We start from the raw sequence: 14,550 nt of genomic DNA on the forward strand, positions 1-14,550 counted from the left end.
CCATGATTATTAATAAAAGTGTAAGGATTGATTTTCCTCTTTTAATACAAAATTTCAGCTGTGTGTCAAGAGAAAGAAAGTGAATGTTGTCTCAATGTTTTATTTTTCAGATAATGATCAATGCTTTTGTTCATCCAATGGAGTAACTATGGAATGCAGTTCCCAATTGCATGAGTTTCAGTACACAAATTTCCTTTCTTCAAGAAAACTAGCTAGCTGGTAAAAAAATCAAAGAGGGCTGCTAGGAGGTTTCCCAAATCAATTAATGGTATATGACTGATTTTGTGGTATTCTTCTCTTCTCAACCGCTCAATGAAATTCCTGGGCATTTCAAAAATGGTCAGGTTTGTGATGGAAGCCATGAAAATCATTCCTTCTGGAATCATCATCAATTCTGGACATTCATAGATAGTGAGATCCGACAGATTTGGCATTGCCTCTTCTTCAACTCTCCATTCCACTAAATTGGTCAAAAACCAAGTTTAAGACTCTTGAGCTGAGGAAATCCTTTACTCCGACAAACCATTTCTGTGCCAACAAATGCCTCAAAGCACAAATGAAGTCTTCTAGCGTGGGAAGATGTTGTAATGTTTCCATCGTATCTTCCCAAATTACACTACGATAAAGGATCAAAGTGCTAAGATTCTGGAGTACTTGAGGGTCCCAATTCGGCATTCTGCTCAATTCCCCATCAATTTTCAAATAACTGAGTGGGCAATGCATTAACGAATCAATGAGAAGTGAACCTTCTTCGGAAGTCAAATCTGTCATAGAAATTTCTAAACTTGCCTCCCGAATCTGATCCTTGAGTTTAGCGATGTGATCAACAACCACAGAAAAGCTTTCTATACCAATAACACACCCACGAAAACGCTGGAGTTGAGGAGATGTTAGAATCAAAGATTTCACTATTGAACCCAATCAATGTCTCCAATTCCGTTAAGCCATCGAGTCTTAGTCTCCCACCATCAATCTTGCCTATCACGTTCTGTGTCAGAAAGAGATGCCTCAATCGTCCCATCTTATCAATCGAATTTGGTAACATAATATATAATTTCACTCGCAGATCCATTGATTGTAAACATGGAAGTTTGCAGACGAATTCTGGTACCTCATGGCGGACGCTATTTCTTATACTCAAATGCTTGAGCATCACTAGTTTTCTCACAGCATGTGGTAACTTTCCATCCTCAAACTTGCAGTTTTCCAATACCAACACTTTGAGAGATCTGAGCAATACGTCGTTGAGTAGATTTTCCAAGATGTTAGTACTGTTATAATATCCTATGTCCCCGTTGCATAGCAATAGAAGAGATCGTAAGTTTGCATTTTTGAACTGTACAACACTACATGCTCCGACATCGTCCAAATTGATTGCTAACCTTCGAACTTTTCCCTGAGATGAACCACAATGCTTTTGAGAATCCATGACCTCAAAAAACTCCTTTTCTATTCCCTTTGACAAACATAGATCTCTCAACATATCATGAAGGCAACATGATTTAAAACTCTCAGATGTTCTTGTATGAGTCACTAATTTCACATGAACCATGCATTTGCTTGCCAACTCATTTAGATAATGTTCCGCAACATCCCAAAGAGTTTCATTTCGCCCTTTATCATACGATGAAACCAAACCTTCTGCCATCCATATCAAATAAACATCTTCCGCATGTATATCCTTGTCCTCCGGAAAGCATCCTAAATACAGAAAACATAACTTCAGGTAGTAAGGCAACACGTTGTAACTCAAGTTTAGCACCTGCTCTACCCTTTTATCGGTTGCGTAAACACCTTTCCCATGCTTCAGGTGCGAATCCATATTCTCGAGGACCTGTTTCCAGTCCCCTAAATAATGTTGTCCTCGCAAAATTCCACCAATAACAGATACTGCCAGGGGTAGACAGCCACATTTGTGTACCAATTCCCTTCCTATAGCCTCGAACTGTTTCTAGTTAGCTGTGTGCAAAATTGGCAAACATAAATCAATCTCTATCTGGATGTCATTAGTACATAACAATAAACAAATAACAGGTTCGATAAATCTTTAAATATAACTTATAAAATACAATAAGGCTATTTCATATCTCATGATTTCATATTCTAAAAGAACAGGTTACCCTAACAATTTCATATTGTTTTCCAGTACTAAAAAAAGGCGACTGATAAAAGTAGACAACCAAGTATTTATACCGATAAGATTGTTTTGATTTTATTTAAGTATATCTTGAATTGGACCACTTGAGATTATATTTGTAATTTGACCACTTAAAATTAGTTTCACTAGATTGTCTTAATATCACCTTAATCTTGAGCTGATAAAGATCTTTGATTGCAAGTTTAAAGTGTTTGAAACACCATTGTTGGTCAACATCTCGATGTTTTGAGAATTAAAATGAAATATTCTTCGTATGTAGTCTTGATTTTTTTTTTTTTTTTGATGTAATTATTTGAGCCAAATTTTTAAGATTAGGAGAATTTTAATGGTTTAAATTAGTATTCATAATTGTAATCATGTTTTTATTTTATTGCATATAGGTGAAAGCAAGGAAATCCAGTGGAAAAAGAGATACATTCATATGAATTCGGCATTGGCGTCAAGGAATGAAAAAAAAAACAAATCAAAATCTGGATACAAGAATCAACCAACAGAAAACTAACCTTCAGATTCATGGATGGGAGGAAGAGCTATCTTTTGAAGCAGATCCCAACTTTCATCCTCTGTCATGAACTCTAGTTTGTCGACAAATTCTGTGTCTGCAATCCTTTGATTTCGCGTGGTGAGCAAAATTTTGGAATTCGATTCCGCAAGCGGAAATGCTTTCTTTAAGATATCCCAATGATCCATTTCCCATATATCATCAAGAACCACCAGACACTTCTTCAGTTTCTGTATATTGTATAGTTCTGTCACCAACTTCACTTCCTCCATTCTCATCACTCGTTCATTGTTTTCTCCCGAAAGAAGTTGCCTCAATATCTCTCGGAAAACAGCTTTTGCTTGAAATTTCTGCGTAATGCACACCCAAGCACGAGCTTCAAAACAGAAGAGTACAGCCTTGTCTTGGTAAATTTTTCTGGCAAGAGTCGTCTTCCCCAAACCACCCATCCCACATATAGAAACCACTCGAGATGACCTATCATCATTTTTCATACGTAATACGAGAAGGTCTATGTCATTTTTCATCCCAACGAAGTGCTCTTCAATCTCATGACAGTATGTCTGTCTTAGCAAACGTTGATCATCATTGCACTCGAAACTTGATGACCCCTGATCCCCATTACTTATAGAAACTAGATCTTTGGTGAGTTTATCCATGCAGGACATAATTCCTCCAGCCTCCTTCCCTATCTCGTGAATAGCCAAACACTCACCCAATATGCAATTGAGTCTTTTGAGCCTTTTTTTCAAGTTCTTGGCTCCTCTCTTTGATGCAACTTCAACGGCATACTTTTCAAGAACATCCTCAGCTCTTGTTGCCAGATCCATGAGTTCTAAAACCCATTTACCCACGCTGTCTGAGTTGTATCTGTCCTGCCTCTTGTTGGCATCCTTCAAGAAACCGCGCATCGCTTGAAGATCCCTTGCAACATCCTCAACCTGACCTTCAACACCTGATAAAAAACCTCACTTCTTCCATGAATAGGTCACGCAGCGCTTCCAAAGCTATTGTTGCAGCAGCATCCACCATCTTTTAGCTAGTCAAGATTTTTTGGAAGAAGATGTAGCGGAAAAATCTGTATTCACGCAAAGATAAGCATTGGACCTACGCACTGTTTACTCATTGTCCACATGTGGTAGGTATTTTTATGGAAAGTGGGAAGGTTAAGAATAGAACAAAAATTCAAAGCATGTTAAAAAAACACGACCAAATGTTATATTTCTTTAATAACTCTTTCTAGAATGTTAAAAAAAAACACTTTGAACAATGTAATATTTCTTTAATAACTTTCTATTATTGTTTTTTTTATATGGAGTTTATCTTCAAAACATTATTATTGATACTAGTATTTCGTTTTTTTTTTAAAACCAAAAACCCAAAAAAAATTGTAAAATTTAAAAATACAAAAAATATAAAGTTCTAGTAAACAAATAATCAAAACACAATTGAAAAAACCTATGTAAGACGGTCTCACATGTCGTATTTTGTGAGACATATCTCTTGTTTGTGTCATCCATAAAAAGTATTATTTTTTATGCTAAAAATATTAATTTTTATTGTAAATATTGGTAGGATTAACCCTTCTCATAGATACAAACTCGTGAGACTACCTTACAAGAGATATACGTTTTTCAAAAGTTAGTGACATTTTTGTTAATAACAAAATCAAAAAGCATAGTGTGTTTGTTATTTTAGTAAAAAAAAAACATCTAATGACTTCAAAAACCAAATAAAATGACTAATTTGCATGATATTTTTGTTTTGAAAGGATTTTTACTATATAATTATATAGTAAGATAGGAAGATAAATGCCTTTCAAACAATGAATTGGATTAAATTATAATTCAATTAACTGCACATTGAATTTAACTAATTAGGATTTACGATATTACTACTTTCCTTTTATAATGAAATTGTGTTTTTGACGGTTATATCCGTAACTTGTTTTTTTTAAAGTAAAATAAATGTGAAGTTGTTAATTCATGATTAATTTTTTTAATTCACTTTTATGTAGGTGTATATATAAATATAGTTTACAATGCGTTTTTTTAATATCTAAATTCACATATAATACATAATTTTTGACCATATTTTTATATTTTTTGAGGGAACAATATTTTTATATTGATATTTGAAAATATTCACGATAATAAAACAAAAAATTATATAAAAACAGAAAATTAAATTTAAAATGTTTTAAATTTAAAAACTTTTCACCGATAGATAATCTAAAATCAAGCAAATATTTTAGCAAACATTAATTTAATAAAAATATATTTCATCTCATCTAATAAATTTTTTTTTTATTTCCTAGTATCAAACAAAACTCTTTTTTGAGTAAACAAAAAGAAATTCAGCTTTATTCCCCAAACAGTTTGAAAAACAAAAATCTATCTTTTTATTTTTTCATTTTTATTAAAATGTAGATAAATTATATCCCTTTTATAACCCTATTTTTATTATCTCTTTTTCCAAAAAATTCCCACCTAAAAAATCACAAATGAAGTGCAAAGCAAAAGAACACCAAATACAATAATATATATAATATAAATAATATCTAATATAATATGGATATGGAGATATAAAATATAGAAAGACATTGTCTAAACCTTAAAATACATTTAAAACATGAATCAAATTCTTAATGTCTCCCAAAAACTGAAAATTTAACAATTTTTTAGTTTTGATACCACCAATATTAAAATTTGATTAATAATTTTATAATTCAATTGCAATTCTTAGAAATAAGAAATCGAAAATGGAACCTTGCATTGTCATGAATGTAAATTACTATCAATATAATCCACGTTCCATTCCATTTTATTACGTAATCCGATAAAATTATGATCGTTTTGTTATGTTATTCATCAACGGTGTCAATTTTTATATGTATCAATAATATGTCACTTATTTATTAGATTTGCTTTGTTAATATGCACCATAACTAAATTAAAAAAATATGATAATTGATAATATACAATAATATAATTATGAATTAATGATATTTTTTCCAACACTTGACCTAATTGTGAGACGGGTCACACTTATCGATATTCACAATAAAAAATAATATTTTTTTATGTATATCTAAATAAGATATTTATTTCACAAAATACGGATTGTCTCGTACGAGTTTTTGCCTATACGTTGTCTGTTTTCTTTCTTCTCACAGCAACTCCACTTTCCGCCGCACCTTGCACTCTTACTGCACGATGATCCACTTTCTTTGCACCAGCCTATTGATTTCGGAAGCGAAAAGATTACTCCAAACAGTTGTTTCAAGAAAAGGAAAGAATTTGGCTTCTGCGGTTTTTGCATTTGCAGTAATAATTGAACCAAAGGTACCAAAAGATCTGATCTTTATGGATTCACTGGATTAACTACTGCTTACTTAGAACTGGGATTTGGACTAAACGGACATATTAATATTGCAAATGCATAAACATACAAGACGTGGTAGAAGAATCAATCGCTGCTCAATTAAAATATTATAATTCCAAAAAGTTTATCCAATTTTAAAAATGTTCAATTCCAAAAATATAACGAACCCCCACGTCACACTTCTTGAATATTCATATGTCAGAACCATATTTTAAAGAATTTGTTGTTTCATAAATAATTATTCATGGATAACTGCTGATTTCCCACTATAAAAATGGTTTGTGCCTGTTGAAGCAGATGCATTCCAACCCAAATAATTTATTGTTCGAAGAGAACTTGCAGATATTCTTGAAGAATGTCGTTGCTCTCGGATCTCGTCAACTTCAACCTCTCAGAATGCACTGATAAGATCATTGCAGAGTATATCTGGTCAGTGTTTTCTTTTGTGCTTTCTGAGTTTACATTGACTTAGTTTGTTTACTAATATGTTTCTCCACAGTTTTCAAGCAGAATGAGTGTTATGTTATCATTATTTACACCATTATTGTATTGTTTTGATTCCTGAACAAGATTGAAGTTCACTCTGGTTGAAAGATTTTCTATCCACAGAGATACTCGATCTAATTGAATGGATCGATGCTTAGTATATATTGTGTTGATATATTGCTACTTGAATACATCTTTTCTTTTTTCCCGTTACTCGTTTCTTGCTTAGTTTCGCTTTGGTGGAGTTTGTAAGTTTTGAAAAAAGTGATGATTTTTTTGGTTTATGCCTATGCATTTTGTTCTTCTCGTAGCAGAGATTGCATAATTGTGGGGGTTCCTAAGAGGTTAAAATTTGATTTTTTGTAAAAAAATATGGTTACATTTTTATTTTTTGCTCGAGGGCTGCCCTTGCATTTTTCTTCTTATCCTATTATATTATTCTGGCTACTGGGAAATTGTTATTCTTGAATATACACAATTTCTGCTGATTTAATGCGCTTAAGAACTAGAAAAGAGGGCTACGTCGCGCCTTTCGGTTTTTATGGTGTATTTTCAGTCAAATTCATGGTGCTCTATTCCATGAGAGATCAAATCTAGTCTAACAGCAGTATAATTTTTGATCGGACGAAGTAGTGTCTTTTAAAAAACTGTGTTCAAATGTAACATTTGAGGATCACATCTAGTTTTTAGCCTATCTATTTTGTCAGGGGGTCATCAAATAATCCAATATGAATTTTACGCGTGACCTTTCTTATTCCGATGATTGTTAAAGCGAAAGTATGGTGTCTTATTAATATATGCAGGATTGGTGGCTCTGGAATTGACATCAGGAGTAAGGCAAGGGTATGCAAATCCTCCGTTTCTCAAATAGTTTATCTGAGTTCATCGTCACGGTTATAAGGTTATTGAACCAAGTTGTTTGATTTTGGCAGTCTCTTCCGGGACCTGTTTCCGATCTTTCAAAACTTCCCAAGTGGAACTACGATGGGTCGAGCACAGGCCAAGCTCCAGGAGAAGACAGTGAAGTCATCATTTAGTATGACTATTCCAGTTTTGTCATAATATGTTTCTTTAGAAAAGGTTCAACAAATGATGCATTTTTTTATGCAATGAAACAGTCCTCAAGCAATATTCAAGGATCCATTCAGGAGGGGAAATAACATATTAGTGAGTTACTTCTTGTACCATCCAAAAATTTTGTTTACCATAAGCCTCCAAATTTGAGTAGATAAGTGATGATTTTGTGTCCAAACTACAGGTGCTGTGTGATTGTTACACTCCTTCTGGCGACCCGATTCCAACGAACAAGAGATATAATGCAGCCAAGATTTTCGACCATCCTGACCTCCAAGCCGAAGAACCATGGTACCATTTTTCCATTCTGGTGCAGAATATTTCTACTCATTTCTCTGTTTCTTTTATTTGTTTTGTTTTATTTTTAAAATTTTCATTTTAGGTATGGTATTGAGCAAGAATACGCACTTTTGCAAAAGAATGTTAAGTGGCCTCTTGGATGGCCTCTTGGTGGTTATCCTGGACCTCAGGTGATTATCACCCGTATGACGGTCCTTTTTTATTTCCTGATAGCATAATTCGATTCCAAAACTACAATTTGCTGAGAAGCTGATGCGGGATTGTCGATCATGTGTTTCTCTCCCATTTCCAATTCTATATCCACTATATTTCAGTCCTTTCTTGCAATTTAGGGGCCATATTACTGTGGTGTTGGAGCCGACAAAGCTTTTGGACGTGATATAGTCGATGCACACTACAAGGCATGCCTTTATGCTGGAATCAACATTACTGGCGTCAACGGTGAAGTGATGCCCGGCCAGGTGAACGTCCAACACCTCTTATTCTATACATACCTTTTAAGTAAGTGTTGAAGTTTGTGTATATGTGTTCTGTATCTGCTTTATCAGTGGGAATTCCAAGTTGGACCCTCTGTTGGCATTGCTGCATCTGATGAGGTGTGGATTGCTCGTTACATTCTCGAGGTAATAAAAAAATTTCCTGTTAAATGAAAGGTATGAATTAGATTGCCTCGATGATCATGTTAAAAAGTTTTATTCTTTTGTTGACAGAGGATCACTGAGATTGCTGGGGTGGTGCTATCTTTTGATCCCGTACCTATTCAGGTAAACCTTTCCACCACTGAATTTATCATATATAGTATAATCGGAGAATTAAACAGCGTTTCTTGTGTCTGTTTACACAGGGCGACTGGAATGGAGCTGGAGCTCACACTAATTACAGGTAATATTTTTATTTTTGAAAATGTTATTATATTCTTGAATTAATTCTTACTTAAATCTCTTCGATGAATTCTGGTTTAGCACGAAGTCAATGAGGAAGGAGGGAGGATACGAAGTCATCAAGAAGGCTATTGAAAAGCTAGGACTGAGGCACAAGGAGCACATTGCTGCTTATGGAGAAGGCAACGAGCGTCGACTAACAGGAAGACACGAAACTGCTGACATCAACACCTTTGAATGGGTAAAATAACTCATTCTAGTATCATAATATCGTGCACAATGAATCAACCTATTAAAGTTTGCCGGCATTGTTCCACATAGGGGGTTGCAAGCCGTGGTGGTTCCATCCGCGTTGGTCGAGACACTGAGAAAGAAGGCAAAGGATACTTCGAGGACAGGAGGCCAGCTTCGAACATGGACCCGTACATTGTTACATCCATGATTGCAGAAACAACATTGCTTGGGAAGCCCTGAACATTTTGTATGAGCCGTCTATTTTGCTTCTCATTTGCAAATAAACGTGTTCCGGAAAGAACATCAATCCTTTTATTATGTTAGAAATTACTTCTTGTTGTACTATGTTTGAATCCAGTTCCCTAAAGCATGAGTTTCGTTCAATCTGATATATATCGACAAAGTTCCACAGTGGCTGTTGCATTCGATCAACTGTTATTATGTGATACCGTTGTTGATTGTGTCTCATTGATATGTTTGGTGTATCTTGTAATTAAACTTTGTTCTAAAAAGTATTATGTGATACAATTTGAAAATTAATAATGATATATTCTATAATTTTTTTTAGAACTACTTTGGAAATATTAGTTATCAACAAATTCTAAAATTATGTCTGGAAGTTAATTTTGATAGACGAATCTTTTACTCGATCCGACTCATGAAATATTGTTATTTTATATGTAAAAAATATTAGTTTTCTCGATCCGTTTTACATATATTGATTCGTGGGATCATTTCACATGAGACCGACTCTTATTTTTTTTAAAAAAAATATTGTTTAAACATTAAAATATTTTTCATTTAAAATATGAATCAAAATCCTAAAAATCGAAGTTTATAATTTTTTGATATCATCACGAATGTCTAAAAAATTTATATATGATTTAATCACAAATCCTACAAACATGAAATCGAAATAGAACCACACAATCATAAGTTTCAAATTTTGAGTATATATAACATAAACTAATGCACGGAACGTTGCATGTCCATAAAGAGTAGGTTTCTTATGAGACGGTCTCACAAATTTTTATCTGTGAGACGAGTCAATCCTACCGATATTCACAATAAAAAGTAATATTTTTTGCATAAAAAATAATATTTTTTATGGATGACCCAAATAAAAAATTTATCTTACAAAATACAACCCGTAAGACCGTCTCTCATAAGTTTTTATTGTTCATAAAATATTAAAAAAAAATTGGAATTAGGATATCGAGAAAATAATTTGATAAATTTTGAGTGAATAAATCAATTTCTTGGACTGTCTAAGGATTTTAATAAAGATTGTTGTCGATAAAATCCAAATTACATTTTTTTTGTTTTTGCATTTAAAAGCAAGACATTTGATAATATTCAATAATATAAGAGGAAATTGCATAATTATTAAATAATAATAATAAATTGAATTACTTAATTTGATAAATATCATTTTTTTTCCCGACACTTAAAATTGAAAAGAAAGAAAAAATGGAACGAGGTCAACATTCAGAAACTGACCTAATGAAAACTGAAGTAGGAAGAAAATGGCTGGTGCGACCAAGAACATCACCCCATCTCTTCCTCCCTCCTCGATTACACCACCTGTACTCCTCCTCCTCCGCTGCGGTCGCCTGGTACAAACCTCCTACGCATGACAACCACTGTCCGGTGCAGGACACGGATCACATCATCACAATCCTTTCTCAGGCCATCCAAAATTCCCATTCAAAATCACTCCAAACTTCTCTCAAACAAATTCTCCCTTCTGTAGAACCCCAACACATAATAGCCCTTATCACCCTAAACCCCGACTCGCTGTCTCCAAACTGTCTATTTTCTTTCTTCACATGGCTTTCTTCTCACAGTTATTCCACTTTCCGCCACACCTTGCACTCTTACTGCACCATGATCCACTTTCTTTGCACCCACCAATTGCTTTCGGAAGCAAAAAGTTTACTCCAAACAGTTGTTTCAAGAAAAGGAAAAAATTCGGCTTCTGCAGTTTTTGCAGTAATACTTGAAACTAAAGGTGCCCAAAGATCCGATCTTTATGTATTCACTGGATTAATGAATGCTTATTTAGAACTGGGCTTTGTCTCCGATGCTATACAGTGCTTCAGGTTGTCTAAAAAACATAAATTTCGAGTTTCCTTTGATGCATGTAGGAAAGTGCTTGAACATCTAATGGAGTTGAAGTCTTTCAAGGCGGTATGGGGATTCTACAAGGAGATTTTGGAATGTGGGTATCCAGCAAGTTTATATTTTTTCAACAATTTAATGCATAGGTTTTGTAAAGAAGGAGAAATAATGGTCGCCCGGTCTATTTTTTGTGAAATTGGAAAATGGGGTTTAAGGCCAAGTGTTGTTTCTTTCAATACTCTAATAAATGGTTATGTTAAGCTTGGTGATTCGAACGAAGGGTTTAGGTTGAAAGCTTCGTTGGAGGCCAGTGGGCTTCAACCTGATATTTATACTTATAATGTTCTAATCAATGGAATGTGCAGAGAGGGTCAAATGGATGATGCAAACGAATTGTTCAGTGAAATGTTGAACAAAGAATTGGTTCCAAATTACGTCACTTTCACGACATTGATTAACGGCCATTGCAAGAACGGTAGGATGGACTTGGCCATGGAGATATATCAGAGAATGTTGAGTGAAAGCTTGACTCCTGATTTGATCACTTATAATACGATCCTCAGTGGTCTTTGCAGGAAGGGAGATATGAATAAAGCACAAGACCTTGTTTTTGAGATGAGTACAAAGGGATTGAAGCCTGATAAAATCACATATACAACATTAATTGATGGGTTTTGTAAGGAGGGAGATTTGGACAAGGCATTTGAATATAGGGAAATAATGCTGAAAGAAAGTATTGTGCTTGATAATGTTGTTTACACGACCCTAATTTATGGTTTGTGTCATGAAGGGAAAGCTTTTGATGCAGAAAAAATGTTGAGGGAAATGATGAGCGTTGGTTTGAAGCCTGACGATGCTACATATACAATGGTCATTAATGAATTCTGTAAGATAGGGGATGTTAAGATTGCTTCTAAGCTGCTCAAGGAGATGCAAAAAAAGGGGCATATACCATCTGTTGTGACTTATAATGTGCTTATGAATGGGTATTGCAAGCAAGGACAGATGAAAAATGCAGACTTGCTTCTAAATGCGATGCTTAATTTAGGGGTTAATCCAAATGATATTACATATAACATCTTATTGGAGGGGCACTGCACATATGGTAACCCCAAGGATGTCTATAAATTGCGGAGTGCTAAAGGGCTTGTTCTTGATTATGCTTCTTACACTTCTGTTATTAGCACCTTAAGTAAAATGACTAGCTCACATAGGGGATGATCAATCAAGTCAAAACAAAAATTGTGAAATCTCGAGTTGATTTTAGCCACCACTTGGATTCTATATTAAGAGGTGAATGCACATCCTTGAATGTTAATACCTTGTGTGCCATGTAATAACAATTTGGTGTGCCATGTGGCTCACAAACATTGTTTCAAGTATAGGTCACAAGGCCATCCATGGTCAAGGATATGATGCTAGAGGGCCATCATATGTGTCGAGTTTGTTGCACCTATTTTCAGATCTACAGGGCAACACATTGTGTCTTCAGTGGAGATTGATATAATGGGGGGCAATCAAAGATCAAGGGGTCATATGTACAAGAGACGGAATATCTCTGTGCAGAAGTTTTAATATGCTTGGTAATTCACTTCTAGGTGAGAACATGCTAATAACTTGCTATTGGAACATGAAACGATATCATAGGTAGATAGACTAGTGGAAAATGTTGTGATAATCATGATGTACAAGGGGCGAGCCCTTGCATAATTGCAATAGATAACTTCCCCTTTAGAAACTGAGGTTTTTTGTCCTTTATGCGACTGAAAGGTTCTTCAACTAATGCTTTATTTCATTTCTGGCTTGCAGCTTTGAGTTTGCAACAAACTCAACTTGGCTGCACCGGAGTTTTGCAGTGGTGTTGACCTCGAGGACCTGGTCTGATACTATTTTTGTCTGCTGGGTGACAGATGATTGGACACGAGTTTTTTCAATGCTAGTAATCGCCCCTGAACGTCGAATGCCTGGTCTATAAACAAGGTATTACCCCATTGAGCACCAACTTTCATTTTAAACGAAAAGCAGCTTAAAATAAATCCTTTACATATGTTTTGTGAAACGATGAAAAGGTAAAGATCAACGTTTCCTACTCTCTTGAAAATTGACAGGGTCATACAAATTAGCTTTGCAGAACATTTTATACAACACAAGACAGAGGAATTCATGCCCCGCATTCTAATTTCTTTTTGTACGTCATTTATGATCGAATTCCGGAGAATGCCTCACAATACGAGTTGTAATTCAAACACAACTCAGACAATGCATAAAGACATTTATGTATTTACAACATAGTTGAATCTACCTATATATGAACTTTACAACATATCAGAATATATTACTTATGGTCCTTTTTCGACTTGTCCACTCTCCAGTTATAGGTTTGATTATTTTATCCTAATGGATTCTACTCCACAACAAGACAGTAGTACTAAGTGCTTTTTTACTCTCACTTACTATTCTTCGACAACAGAGTTTTTTTTCCCTTACTGCTTGATCTTATTAGAGTAAAATTGGGGATTTAAATTTCGACTAAAAAATATATCAAATGAACCGTTTACATGTGGTAATCATATGATAGATATCAGCCAAAATTATTCTGAATCATTTTTTTTTAAAAAAAATGTTGAATTGCAATGTAAAGAAATGAGCTGCCCCAAATACATGCGGCTCGAGAAATACTATTCGTGTCATATATCGATGAATTAAGAGTATGTATGTATGTATCTATATAATTTTGCTTGTATAATTCATATGACACAGATATATATATATATATATATATATATATATTCTTTATGGGTGTTAATGTGGAATGAAACAGTATCCATTGAAAATTTGATACTTAAAATGGAAAAAAAAACAGAAGATTGCCTACCGGTGGTACATCTGGTTGCCACTAAGTATGCATTAATTATGGGTAAAAGTAAAATTTATTTGTGTGTAGTGTAAACTGAAACGCACACTAAACAAACTGTTGGCCTAACTAAATAAACAACCTATTTTTTCCCACTTGCTGTCTCGAATACGATGAAGTCCACTGTACTATAATATATATTTTAGCTTAGATAATTCACATATTTTTCTCGGTGCTGCCCATTTTAATAATTAACTCAGTTTAATTATACAAGTTATTTCACGGTTTTAAAACAATATATATAAAATGGGCAGCACCGAGAAAAATTCAGGGTTTTAAAAACAAATGATTTTACTCTCATAGTGTTGTAAAATCACGAAGGTTTAATATATTAGCCTCATATATTTATGACACACGCAACGCGTGTGCGACGGCTAGTTATTTGAAAGAAACAGCTAAATGAACAAACTGACGCTACATGAAGTGATCAAAACATTTTGATTAATTAATTTCAGTTAGAAAATAATTATAGTGTATAAGTCTCTATCATTCATAT

The 14,550-nt window shown here is 34.2% G+C and overlaps 3 protein-coding genes across 7 annotated transcripts; 2 read left to right on the plus strand and 1 right to left on the minus strand.

The window, feature by feature from the left end:
• Nucleotides 1-138: 138 nt before the first annotated feature.
• On the minus strand, nt 139-3,803 carry LOC142536827 (putative disease resistance protein At1g50180). 2 transcript variants are annotated; one of them, XM_075642197.1, is made up of 2 exons: nt 2,662-3,803; nt 139-1,959 (listed from the first exon to the last, which is right to left on the minus strand). In XM_075642197.1, the coding sequence occupies exon 2, from the start codon at nt 1,820-1,822 to the stop codon at nt 824-826; it is 999 nt and encodes a 332-aa protein (XP_075498312.1). In that variant the 5' UTR covers nt 1,823-1,959; nt 2,662-3,803; the 3' UTR covers nt 139-823. The 2 variants fall into 2 exon arrangements, with proteins under 2 accessions (XP_075498312.1, XP_075498313.1); XM_075642198.1 differs by having other exon boundaries at nt 2,662-3,798.
• A 2,374-nt stretch (nt 3,804-6,177) lies between these two features.
• LOC142538051 (glutamine synthetase nodule isozyme-like) lies at nt 6,178-9,410 on the plus strand. Of its 2 annotated transcripts, XM_075643493.1 has the most exons (12): nt 6,233-6,473; nt 7,334-7,373; nt 7,463-7,566; nt 7,649-7,697; nt 7,789-7,895; nt 7,987-8,074; nt 8,237-8,365; nt 8,453-8,527; nt 8,615-8,668; nt 8,749-8,786; nt 8,867-9,026; nt 9,107-9,410. In XM_075643493.1, the coding sequence occupies exons 1-12, from the start codon at nt 6,400-6,402 to the stop codon at nt 9,257-9,259; spliced, it is 1,071 nt and encodes a 356-aa protein (XP_075499608.1). In that variant the 5' UTR covers nt 6,233-6,399; the 3' UTR covers nt 9,260-9,410. The 2 variants fall into 2 exon arrangements, with proteins under 2 accessions (XP_075499609.1, XP_075499608.1); XM_075643494.1 differs by lacking the exon at nt 8,867-9,026 and having other exon boundaries at nt 6,178-6,473; nt 9,155-9,410.
• Nucleotides 9,411-10,490: 1,080 nt separating this feature from the next.
• On the plus strand, nt 10,491-13,498 carry LOC142536828 (uncharacterized). 3 transcript variants are annotated; one of them, XM_075642200.1, is made up of 4 exons: nt 10,491-12,433; nt 12,526-12,738; nt 12,950-13,120; nt 13,249-13,498. In XM_075642200.1, exon 1 carries the CDS (start codon nt 10,523-10,525, stop codon nt 12,359-12,361), a length of 1,839 nt encoding a protein of 612 aa, XP_075498315.1. In that variant the 5' UTR covers nt 10,491-10,522; the 3' UTR covers nt 12,362-12,433; nt 12,526-12,738; nt 12,950-13,120; nt 13,249-13,498. The 3 variants fall into 3 exon arrangements, with proteins under 3 accessions (XP_075498315.1, XP_075498316.1, XP_075498314.1); XM_075642201.1 differs by having other exon boundaries at nt 12,604-12,738; XM_075642199.1 differs by having other exon boundaries at nt 10,491-12,738.
• The last annotated feature ends 1,052 nt before the right edge of the window (nt 13,499-14,550 follow it).

Source organism: Primulina tabacum, chromosome 2 (genome assembly GCF_025594145.1).
Source record: "Primulina tabacum isolate GXHZ01 chromosome 2, ASM2559414v2, whole genome shotgun sequence".
Classification (NCBI taxonomy): Eukaryota; Viridiplantae; Streptophyta; class Magnoliopsida; order Lamiales; family Gesneriaceae; genus Primulina; species Primulina tabacum.